Genomic DNA, 13210 nt, shown 5'->3' with positions numbered 1-13210 from the left:
GAGGACGGGGACGTTGATAGACAGATGGTTGGAACCATGGCCAGTGGTTATAGCAGATGATGCGAGACAGATGGGTTGAAGAGTTGCAAATTGTGAAGCCAGAGGAAGGAACTATCGATGTTTTTACCCAATGTAGCATGTTTCCAGTTCATAGAAGTAACTTATGACAAATACAACAGCTTTGCTAAAAGCATTGCCTTGTGTGCTGTGATAATTCAATTCCTGCTTGGACGAGCTCAATCTAAATGTATGGCTGGATGGGAGTGAAATCCTCCAAACCACCCAGTTTCTATGATTTAACTTCTCAGAGCCACTCTGGCCAAGTGGAGTGAAGTGAATTTTTCTTCAAGTTACCCAAGCTGTGATCTGAGCTTATCAAAATGGAAGGCCAAAATCCCCATTACTAATGGGCCCTTGAACAATTCAGAGTTCTGTCTATCTGGGTGGTCTCAGCAAAATATACTGCAAAACAGTCAGATATGAACTGCAGCCAAATAATTATTCCATAACAGCACTACATAATGGGAAAGAAATTCCTGCATTTCATTCATATTTATTTTCATTGGCAAGCAGCAACTTGTTTTAGAAAAGGCTTAATCATCAAATAAAATGGCCATTGTAATATTAGCAACAACCAAAACATCAATAGAGGAATAGAAATTAGAGTAAGGAGATCAAAATAAGCTGAAAATGTTTAACAACATCTGGTTTCATTGGCATTCTGGGAAGTGAAAACAGGAAAGTACTTTCTTCCTTTAAAACATTCCCCAGTTAATCTCCTTGCCAGGTTATTCGTGGAAACAAGTGAGAAGGATCTGTTACACATCAAGATTTTCCAATTACAATTTTCCTATTACATGTCACTTTCTGGCACAGCTCATCTGTCAGCTACAGGAAAATGGAAAAATAGCAGGCCAGCTTCATTGTTCAGCTTTATGCTCAATAATGATTCCCATTTATTTTCGTGTCCTGTATCAAAAAAGCTCTGAATTAGCTCGGCTCCTGAGAATCAACACCTCTCGGCGGTACAGAGCTCAAAGGATTCTCATGATTCCATGCAAATCTTTCCTCAGCTCAGTGCTAAATGACCAACCAATTGTCTTGAGAATATGATCCCCCGAGTCCGGGACTCTTAAGCAAGGTGAGCATTCACCAACACTGCCATCCCAACCAAGCCTTTACATTATTTTTTTCATGGGACATTCTCTCATTTCGGTTAAAATTAAGGATAGAGGGCTAATGGATTCATTCTCCCAAATTCTAATGAACATGGCCACAGTCCCTTCATGTAACCTCTTCATCCATTCTAATGCTTTACTTCTGCTTTCTTACACCTTTCACACAAAACTTCTGGGAAGGGGAGCACAGAGATGTGACAGTATGGGAAGAGTAAAATGACAATCCACTAGCTGGTCACATAGAAATCACCAACCCTCTGATAAAACAAATATTGGCATTACTGGAAATATTTGGCTGGTATCGTTTACCCTCCAGCACTATTTTATTGCAATGCCTCCTACTTACTCTTGCAAGATCTTGCTGTCTGTCGTCTGCGGGTAACCGAAGTCCATTAACTCATCGAGCAACTCATAGATTATAACAAAATTATCACGAATACTTTCTTCTTCTAGTTCTTTAAAATATTCAGAAAATACCTGGAAAGTAAGGAGAACAGAGATATTAAAGGCAATTCATGTCTCTTACAGTTGCTGGCCTCAAGATAATGGTAATGCTGGAGGTCTTCAGATGGGGAGGAATCAAAAGCAATGCATTTTCATAAGCTAAGGTTTCTAATCCTCCACAGTTAGGAAATAAGACCTTTCTTAACAAAAAAAGGAAGAAAGCTGTGACTGAAGTTGTGGGGGCAGGGACTATCATGGCGTTTAAGAAGCAATCAGACAGGTACATGGATAGGACAGGTTTAGAGGATGTGGGCCAAACGCAGGCAAGTGGGACTAGTGTAGATGGAACATGTTGGTCGGTGTGGACAAGTTAGGCCGAAGGACCTGCTTCCACACTACATGACTCCACTATGACTTTAAAAGTAGATAAGGTAAAGCTATCAGTGATCAGTGGACTGTTCGTGTCAGATGTTGTGGATAAATGCACAGTTCTTTCCCTTCCCCCCCCCTCACATTGGTGAAGCAGGAATAAGAAGGCATAGGCTTACGGTGAGAGGGGAAATGAGGATGCTACGTAGAATAAGTAGTAGTTGAGGTAGGTCATTTTAAATACATTTGATCAGGTGCATAGATGGGAGACGTTTAAAGGGATAATGGTCAAATGTAGGTAAATTGGACTGCACCAGGCATGTGGGGAGGTTAAGCTGAAAGGGTCATTTCAAATGCCGTGTGATTCCAAGTCCCACTCCAAAGACAGAGCACAAAATTATACACTGATACCCCAGTGCACTATTAAGGCAGTGCTGCACTGTCGCAGGTACCATCTTTTGGATGGAATGCTACAGCCAGACTATCTGGCCTGTCAGGTGGAAACAAAAGATCCCACAGTACCATTTGTAAGAGAGGAATTATTTCTAGTGTCTAATGTGATATCTTGAGATCAGACACAGAATAACAAGTAACTCATGGCTGTGCAGCTGCACTGTGGTTTTTTATTCAATCATTTACAAACCTCCACCAAAGGTGGTGCTATTACAACTCCTTCCACCCTAATAAACAAAAATATTACCTTGTGGACAATTTGTTTTGAATATAACCAACGGTATGAAATGTTTACAATCTTGTCTGATAGTTTACTTTTATATAACCTGAATAAAATGAGGGCATCATGCATATATGTTGCATATACAATATGTGCATTTCAGGAAATAACTTCACAAATTTAACCGAACCACTGGGTTTCTCCTTCTTTCTGGATATCTTCTCAGACCAAAAGTTTCTGACTGTTTAGAACCACTTGGACTCATTTTTAATCGAGTCAAGCCTTCCTTTTGACTTACATTCATAGATTCCAGTCCATCAGTCAGTTTTGTTTGACTGTCAACCCCACTTGAACCTCCATTTTCAGGCTGATTAAAACTCTCACTAACCTGTGTACCTCCTTGTACCATTTCTGGTTCATCTGGTACCTGTACTTGAGTGGTAACCCAATTATCTGACTCGTCTAATTGGTCTGATTTTAACCCTGCCTGTGCTTGCATAGGCATGACATGGTCAATGTGTACTTTTCTCACCTTTCCACTTCCAAACATCTTGACCAAGTATGTTCGTGGTCTGCACTTTCTCACTACTCTTCCAGGTAACCACTTCACCCACTTGTGATGATGGTTTTTCACCTTTACCTTCTGATTCAACTCAACACTCCTTTCCTTTACTCTACTTCTGTCATGATATGCTTTTTGTTTCTCCTGTTTCTCTTCTACTGTTTGAACCAAGTTTGGTTTCAACAGTGAAAACCTTGTTCTGGGTTTTCTTTTCAAGAACAGTTCAGCTGGTGTTTGACCAATAGTGATGTGAGGTGTGTTTCAATATGTAATCAGAACGTTAGCCAGTTTATGAAACAAAGACAACTGCCTTTTCTTTGGATTTGGATCCAGCAGTTGTTTGACAATTACGCTTCACAATTTGCACTGTGCGTTCTGCTGCTCCATTTGAAGTGGGATGGTATGGAGCTACTTGTAATAGTTGTAATAGCACCACCTTTGGTGGAGGATTGTAAATGATTGAATAAAAAACCACAGTGCAGCTGTGCAGCCATGAGTTACTTGATAGTCTGTGTCTGATCTCAAGATATCACATCTAATCACCTTGCTCTCTGTGAAAGCTTGTTTAACAGAAGTGACTATACTTTAAGAGGTTCATTAACTGTACTAGTCTTCATGATAATATGAGGAATAGATTGGGTAGACGCGCAGTCTCTTGCCCAGAGTAGGGGAATTGAGAACCAGAGGACATAGGTTTAAGGTGAGGGGGGGAAAAGATTTAATAGGAAGCTGAGGAGTAACTTTTTCATACAAAGGGTGGTAGGTGTATGGAACAAGCTGCAGGTAGTTGAGGTAGTTGAGGCAGGTACTTGAGGTAGTTGAGGCAGGTACTATCGCAACTTTTAAGAAACATTTAGCCTGTTACATGGATAGGACAGGTTTAGAGGGATATGGGTCAAACATAGGCAGGTTCGACTAGTGTAGATGGGACATGCTGATCGGTGTGGGCAAGTTGGGCCAAAGGGCCTGTGTCCGATGGAAATGCAAAAGTTTTTTTTTTCTTTCTCGCACACCACCCTTGGTTGTGCTGCCAAGTATCTGGATGATGTCACATCCATTCATGAAGAATGGTCTTTAGCTGCAAAGGCGATGCCTATCAGAATAATCTATCAAATCTGACGAAGGAGGATGATTATTTACCTCCACTGAGCTAGTCAACCTCAGAAGCAACTTTGTTGAGCAACTCAGCACAGAGATTGGGAAACCGCAGGATTAAAGACAAGAAATAAATCACTGAACCTGGAAATGAGGCTGAGGTAGGAAAAGAAGAAAGCTAATGTTCTTACCTGAACCACCTTATAAAGGAAAGCAAACACCAGCGACACACATGCATTCTTCTTGGAAGTTGCAACAACTGCACAGATATTAAGGTCAACCTGTTAAAAAGTGGCGAGCTATAAATTCTTAGAAACACACAACTGTAGGGAATCAGGTTTCCCCTGAATCTAATTTATTAAATTCACCAGGGAACTACAATCAACAATCATACAGAAGATTGATGTTTGATTGCGCCCTTGTAGTTTGGTCAGTGGTAGAATGCTACTGGGATTACGAAATACAATATCTCTGGCAAACATGAACTATGCTAGGTTGTGATGTTGTCCAATCAAGAAAGATAGTTCTCCAGCCAAGAGGCTGATGGTGCCAAGAGGCAAACAATAGGATATCTGACGGTTTAAATTTCCCAACACTGGAAGAAATAATCCAGAAAATGGATAATTGAGTGTTCGGTAACAGATGCATTAAAGTGGCTACGACTGACGTAGTACGTGCAAGACTGTTGATAGATATTATTTATAAAGACCTGGCCGAAAGCAATAAGGGCTGTAGTGTGTGTTGAAAATGGTTAATCTAATGCATGGCTATTCCTGCTGTGGTAACCTCGAGACCCAAATTAACACTCCAGAATCATGAGCTTAAATTGCAGTTTAAAGGAAGTTTAAAGCCTGTTAAGTAAATAAATCTTGAAAAATAGCCAACCTCAGTGTCTTGAAACTGAAACCTTGTTGCAAACCCCACTCTGGCTCCTGAATGTACTTAATAAAATCCTAAATTTGTGCAACTATATTCCTAAAAAACAAATTGTTGCTTTCCTTTCATAATATTCCAGCACACCACCTGCTTTCATTTTACCTGCATTCATTTCATCAATGAGGATACATGGAGTTCTGTGTGGTAATACAGCCACATGAATAGAACAATTGGTTAACTATTGGTTAACATCATGCACTTTGTTCTCCAAAGATTGGGGATTAGGACCGCAGCTGTTCTTAGTATATTTTAATAATTTGATTTCAATAGAGGATATAATTTCCAAATTTACAGATGATTAAAATGAAGACCACAGTGAACGGGGAGGACAGTTAGCAACATCAATGAAACAAGCTGGTAGAATAGGCAGATTGGTGACATGCAATTCTATGCAAAGAAATGTTAAATAGTATTTATTTTGAGTGTAGAATGAGAAGAGGCACTATAAACCAAAAGGATACAATTATAAAATGGGAACAAGAACACAGCGAACTGGGGGTACATGAGAATTAATAACTTAACACCGATAAGAGATGTTAACAAAGTGGTTAGAAGTGCTTACGGCATTAATCACAAATGCAAAAAATCCATGAGTCACTGTAGATTTAGCTCTTTGGGCTAAGAGAATCAAGGGCTATGGGGAAAAAGCCAGAACGGGACACTGATTTTGGATGATCAGCCAAGATTATATTGAATGGTGGTGCTGGCTCAAAGGGCCGAATGGACTACTCCTGCACGTATTTTCTATGTTTCTATGATGCAACTTCATTAAATACGTTTTGGCAATAACTGGGGTATTGATGAATTACATGCTGAATTGAACAATCAAGAGAATGCAAACTCCGACAACCTTATTATCAATACGTAATAACAAAGAACTGCAAATACTGATTTATACGAAAGGCACAAATTTCACAACTTTTCTATCCCCGAGCTTGACAATTCACAACTCTCCTTTTCGGTCTTACACCTGCTTTTTCATCCCTGGCCTTTGTCCAACAATCCGCCTATCAAGACCTCACCATCCCCCTCCTCGCCCGTGTTCACCTATTACCAACCATGTTCTGTCCTGCCCCTCCTCGTTCCCAGCTTTCTTTTCCCACCCCCCAGCAATTAGTCTGATGAAGGGTCCAAAAAGGTCACCTATCCATGTTCTCTGGAGATGCCAAGTTACTCCAGCATTTTGTGTCTTTATTATATCAATAATAAGCTGGCAAGTTTGCACTGCACGCTCTCAAAGAACAATAAATTATTTCTTGGCTGTGTTGCCCGGAATTAAAGGCTGCGCTTCATATGGAGACAGACGATTAGAAAATGGAAGATAATTTCTTCCTCTATAATGGAGACAGAATCCTCTTGAAATAAAGATCAACACTGCATCTGCCCGTTAACTTATTTATGTCCACCATACTCATCCACCCAGCTTTGAGACTGTCGGTTCCCTGCTGCAAAGTTCACATCTCTTAAAAAATACCCTACTCCTTGCATCATGTCCACTGTGGATGATCTCATACTGAGGCTGAATTCCATCTGGCACATTTTTGCCCTTTCACCTAATATTGTTTTCAACATTTTGATCCTGCCTGTACAACTTGTTATACTTTTAACTTCATATACAAGGATGTTTCCAACAGTGTGAGTGTCTTGGACTAATGAATGAATGAATGAATAAGTTTATTGGCCAAGTATGTGCATATACAAGGAACGTGCCTTGGTGCTCCACTCACAAATGACAACACAAACATACAGTTAACAATTAAGAATAAAGCATAAACACATCAAAACAATAAGGATACAACATTACAGTCTAAACATGTGGGTGAAAATAAACCAGAGCAAAAAAGAAACTACAGACTTTGGTTATTGAGAACTACCACATCATTGCCTCAGAATTAAACAACGTTCTTTTGGAAGGAGATGAGACATTTCTTTAGTCGGAGGGTGGTCAATCTGTGGAATTCTTTGCCACAGAAGGCTGTCAGTGGATATTTTTAAGGCAGAGACAGATAGATTCTTGATTAGTACAGGTGTCAGAGGTTATGGGGAGAAAGCAGGAGATTGGGGTTAGGGAGAGATAGACGAGCCATTACTAAATGGCAAAGTAAACTTGATAGGCCAAATGGCCTAATTCTAATCCTATCCCTTATGACAGTGAGAACGTACAAACTCTGTTCAGACAACACCCATAATCAGGATCGAAGCCCCCCCCCCCCCTCTCAATTTATAACCAGTAACTTCATGTTACAGGTTTTCTTGAAAATTGGGAAACAGTTGCGACATGTCTGATAGCATCCGCTAAATGCTGACACATTCTTCATGTGCAGTTATTTAGTTTTAGATCATTAAGACAAATGCTCAAAACAGTTTAAGGATACGATATAGGTTGTTATGTTTAATCCACATGAATCGAACTGCTCCATGCGACAAGATGGGCGTCAGAGTGCACTCCTCCTCCTTTTCCATCAGAATGGGCATAAAGTGTTCTATTTCTGACATCTCCACATCTCCTCGATAATTCCGACAAATTAAGACCTGTGAAACAAAAGACACATTTGCCAATATTGTGACATGTACTGGAAAACTATGACATGACTTTGTTTATTTCTTCATTTCCAAAGCACCATTGACTCATTGAGAACACAAATCATTCCACACCAGAGTAAGCATATATCACCACACATTCATCACAATGTCCAACGAGATGAAGGCAGTAAAGAGAGTGTACCTCCCAAACTACAGCCTTTATCACCTAGAAAATCAAAAGGTAACGGGCTGATCCTTTATTAAATACTGATTAGGCCACAACCCAGATATTAGGTCATCATAATTTAGGAAGAATGTGAAGATTGTAGAGAGAAAGCCGAAACATTTACTGAAAAAGCTTCTGTGTTGAGAGATTTCAGCTATAAAATTGGATGAGAAGCTGAGATTAGTCTTTTCCTTTGGTGCAAAGTCATTTGAAAGGAAACTTGATAAGTGATGTGCAAAACCCCCAGATTTAGTGATCAGCAAAAATATGGTGCAAGATAAACATAAGGAAAGAATGATCAGGATCTAGAAATCACTACCTGTGATGATGCTGTAAGAATCCATCAAGGTTTTCACGAGAGAACGGCTTACGCAAGAAGAAAAATAATTGGTGGAAAGGAGGGGGAGCTAAACAGATTAGATTGCTCTACAAGCAGGTGGATGGAACAAATGATTACATTGCATGGGAATACTGCCACCTACATAATCCCAATTTGTGATGTTTAAATATTTCCAGGTCCACATCCAAGATTCCAGTTTAAGCTGGAGTCCCAGGATGGCCACCAGTCAGTTGTGGCACAACTTACCTGCAATAATGAACCACAAAATGAAGTCAGACAATATCGCCGGCAACAACACATCTTTCCCTAATGTGCTTGATGCCTTCTATACTCGATTTGAATCGAGGATTATTGAAAGGATGTCCTCCAGCCTGTCAGTCTCGATTGCCTGTGTGCCATTGATTGAAGATGTTCAATCAGCCTTCCTAAGAGTGAACCCAAGGAAAGCAACTGGCCCAGATTGAGTCCCTGGTCACATGCTCAGGACTTCCACTGACCAGCTTGCAGGACTGTTCACGTACATCTTTAATCTCTCCCTACTCCATTCCAAGTTTGCCACCTTCTTTAAGTAGGCTATTATCATCCCAGTGCAAAAGAAAAGCAAGGTTAACGGCAAGGTTAAGGTTAAAACCTTAACGGCTTTGATATCCACCATCGTCAAGAGCTTCAAGAGGCTGGCCATGACACACAGGATGTAAGGATGTGTTGCAAATATAACAGCAGTCACTTCCAATACCTTTTCTATTGATGTTTGGCCCATCTTGTCTAGTCTTTGTAAATCTTTTTAAATTAAGCCATCCTCCAGCACTTTACTTGGCTCCTCCCCTCCCCAGCACTGATCTCTCCCATTGATACCATGAAACCCACTGTACTTATGGCATGTTAACCTGGCATGGGTTCAGTGGATAGATTTTTCAGCCCAAGAACTGAGATATCTGAAGAACATCACACGACCTCTTTGGGTTCATAGTATGTCCAACTGACAACAGAGGTCTTGTGACCAGCATACAGCTGAACAAAAGCCCAAGTTTTAGACTCCATTCAGGTATTCCCCATTCTGGCATTCCCCTGGTAGATCTGTCTCAGATGAACAGTCATCTGAATAGTACATTGTTAAAGGCCTGCGTCTTAATCACATCTCACAAAAAGTAACCCAACACATTAACTTTGTTTTTTTCCCTCTCCACAGAAGCATTTATTCTCTTTCTTTACCCACAGCTGCCATCTGACCTGATGAGTACTCTGAACATTTTTCCAATTTTAACTTTGGATTTCTAGCATTAACAGTATTTTGCTTTAGACTTTTAAAAATTGCGTTTATAAAGCAATTTTCACTACTCCCAAACGTGCTTTTACACACCTAAATGTTTTGATGCTTTTGAAACACAGAAAAAAAAAATAGTGCTCAGTTAACATGCTTAAACATAGAAAAACATAGAAAAAAATAGGTGGAGTAGGCCATTTGGCCCTTCAAGCCAGTACTGCCATTCAATATGATTATGGCTGATTATCTAAAAGTAAGAATAGAAAGGCAGATTATTATCTGAATGGTGTCAAGTTAGGAGGAGGGGGGGTTCAACGAGATCTGGGTGTCCTAGTGCATCAGTCAATGAAAGGAAGCATGCAGGTACAGCAGGCAGTGAAGAAAGCCAATGGAATGTTGGCCTTCGTAACAAGAGGAGTTGAGTATAGGAGCAAAGAGGTCCTTCTACAGTTGTACCGGGCCCTGGTGAGACCGCACCTGGAGTACTGTGTGCAGTTTTGGTCTCCAAATTTGAGGAAGGATATTCTTGCTATGGAGGGCGTGCAGCGTAGGTTCACTAGGTTAATTCCCGGAATGGCGGGACTGTCGTATGTTGAAAGGCTGGAGCGATTGGGCTTGTATACACTGGAATTTAGAAGGATGAGGGGGGATCTTATTGAAACATATAAGATAATTAGGGGATTGGACACATTAGAGGCAGATAACATGTTCCCAATGTTGGGGGACTCCAGAACAAGGGGCCACAGTTTAAGAATAAGGGGTAGGCCATTTAGAACGGAGATGAGGAAGAACTTTTTCAGTCAGAGGGTGGTGAAGGTGTGGAATTCTCTGCCTCAGAAGGCAGTGGAGGCCAGTTCGTTGGATGCTTTCAAGAGAGAGCTGGATAGAGCTCTTAAGGATAGCGGAGTGAGGGGGTATGGGGAGAAGGCGAGAACGGGGTACTGATTGAGAGTGATCAGCCATGATCGCATTGAATGGCGGTGCTGGCTCGAAGGGCTGAATGGCCTACTCCTGCACCTATTGTCTATAGTACCCTGTTCCTGCTTTTTCCCCTTACCCCTTGATTCCATTAGCTTCTGCAAACAGGTAGCTTAAATGATGACAGGTTTAAACCTGCAATGGTGAGGGTTTGAACATTTCCCACAGATGATAGTCTGGCAGATATTCAGTCCACAGCCATGCTCAGCGTGGGTTGCTTGTGCATTAAATATAATTAAGGCTAACCACAAATTTGGATCACAGTTTTCATTAATATACGCAACAAATTAAAGACAAATATTTACACAAGAAAATAAAATGAATTGGCAGCAATTCTATAAAGGAATGCGTCTCGTTCCGATGAATTTTCTTGTGTTTTTCCAGTAAAATATTGAAATATTTTTTATTAACTTGTTGCGTCTTGTCTTTGATAACCTTGGTTTTAAAAACACCTCACCCACAGGAGCAGCCTATTTCCCAGCTGAACAGCAATTCAGAGAGACCTGGGCTTTGCCTTTAGCGGTGAAGCAGACAATCACTGGAGGCTACAACGCAAGAAAAAGCAGGCAACAAAGATCCAGCAAAAATCAATAGATTTAGAAATATTAAATTACAATCAAGGAATTATGAAAGAACAAAGATTCTGTCAATGAAAATTTCTTACAGTATCATTAAAAACTCATGATCAACTGTAGTACAGCATTTTACAAAGAGGCTCTCATCAAATTTTCCTAATGCAAACAACTCCTTTAAATGCAGGAGATGTTACAACATTGTGCATAATATACAAACACAGGAAAATGAGAGGGAAATTCTCTCCATGAGAATTAAGAAACATCCAATTGATCTGTGCATTTTCTACCCGTGCAAACAACTATTGTGCAAATGTGCCTGGAAACCTTCTTCAAACTCACAGACTATCCTCTCAGCATCAACATCTATTTAGACTCTTTCTTATACTTCCATTTACTGAAATGGCTGGAGGGATTCTCTGCTTAACCAATGGAATAATTGACCATGTCCTCCTTTGTCATTCCTAGGTCTTTTGAATGTCTTGTTTATTCCAAAAAAAATAAAGTGCTGGAGGAACTCAGCTGGTCAGAGAATCTGTGGAGGGAATAGACAGATGACAGCCTGGGACCCTTTTTCAAACTGGACCCAAAACATTGTCTGTCCTATCCCTCCACAGACGCTGCCTGACCTGCCGAGTTCCTTCAGCACTGTTTCATGCTCAAGATTCGAACATCTGCATTTTCTTGTATCCCCTCTCCTCTATTCCTTTTGTTTAGCCCACTGGTTGATATTTTGTATTTAGTTGAAAACCACAATGGCCACGTCTCTTCAGGCCTCAAGTTTTGTTGCTTGGAACCTATAATCTTGGATCGCATTCTCTTCCCCTTTATAGCTTCAATTTATCTAACAATGTATCAACAAGCCAATTTCAATTTATACAGTTTGGCTTATAATAACTTAATGTATCTGAATTACCACACTCAAACAGCAGTTCTACCTCCAAAACCATTTATTCCAAAGTAATACACCTTACAATTTCCTTCTTTAGAACTATATACATCAGTGAAATGGCAAGATGAAAAGAACTGACAGAACACATTTCAATGCATTGCATAATTTATTTAAGTAATTCTAAAATAGTAATTCTGTGCCAGCCACTGCATATTTATTCACAGGATGAAAAGCAGTTAATCCAACAGTGCAAGTCAAAGGTGGAAGCTTGACCAGAGTCTGGAAAGGTTCTGCAATCCCTTTCACTTAGTGTCACACGATGATTAAGATCTGTCGGTACTGCAATGACAGTTTCCAAGTCTAATGTCTTGCGAGCAGCCTTTTCTTCTTACAAAATCCAGACAGTCTTGAGTGGAGGGTCAAAATGTGCTGTATGTTCTTTCACAATGTGTACCATTCCATTCTTTAGTAAAGTTCATAAAGTGAACTCTCATTTTCCAGAAGCACCAGCGAAATTTGCAGGATATTCTGAAATGGTACTTGTTACTCGAATACAAAATATTGGGTAACCTAATAACACTTTAAACCAAAATGATCCATCCATAAATACTGACATGTTTAGATACAGAATACTTCAAAATACAGGGACAATAGTACATTAATTTATAAAGTGTTGAAGGTAAAAGCTAAATCTACAATGGATCCCCCGATGAAAGGAATTGACCCGAAATGTTCATTCCAGTCACCCAATATCCAATCGGGTATCCAAAGGGTAGAAAAAGTGACACCATCTTCTCTGGCAAGGAATCACGAACAAGAGCAAAGACTAGGACATTCAATGGCAAGGTCAAGACGTTTTCCGAAAGGATATGGAAATTTGGAGGAAAAAAGCTGTTAAAGGAACTCAGCAGATCAGGTAACATCTGTGGAGGGAAATGGACAGATGCCATTTTTTTTAGGACTCCTCTTCAAGAAAAGACAAAATTCTGGAGTAACTCAACGGGTCAAGCAGCATACCTGGAAAAACATGGATAGGTAGCATTTCCGGTTGGGACCTGTCTTCAGACTGCTTCAAGTCTTCAAGATATTTGCAGAAATTTAGAATATGTTTTGCCGAACATTTGGCGAGGCTGGAGCGTGGATTGGACTTGGAAAATG

The 13210-nt window shown here is 40.2% G+C and overlaps 1 protein-coding gene across 2 annotated transcripts in view; it reads right to left on the bottom strand.

Moving 5' to 3' along the window:
• LOC144607401 (AP-1 complex subunit mu-1) overlaps window positions 1-13210 on the bottom strand; it is a 76128-nt gene that overhangs the window by 56941 nt on the left and 5977 nt on the right. For both annotated transcript variants that reach the window (XM_078424232.1, XM_078424231.1), the window contains exons 2-4: window positions 7633-7789; window positions 4513-4580; window positions 1525-1655 (exon numbers count right to left, since the gene is read on the bottom strand). In XM_078424232.1, coding sequence (XP_078280358.1) covers window positions 1525-1655; window positions 4513-4580; window positions 7633-7789 — 356 coding nt within the window. The remainder of the gene's footprint in view (window positions 1-1524; window positions 1656-4512; window positions 4581-7632; window positions 7790-13210) is intronic.

Source organism: Rhinoraja longicauda, chromosome 28, assembly GCF_053455715.1.
Source record: "Rhinoraja longicauda isolate Sanriku21f chromosome 28, sRhiLon1.1, whole genome shotgun sequence".
In the NCBI taxonomy this organism is placed as follows: domain Eukaryota; kingdom Metazoa; phylum Chordata; class Chondrichthyes; order Rajiformes; family Arhynchobatidae; genus Rhinoraja; species Rhinoraja longicauda.
This window is presented reverse-complemented; position numbering and strand designations above follow the sequence as displayed.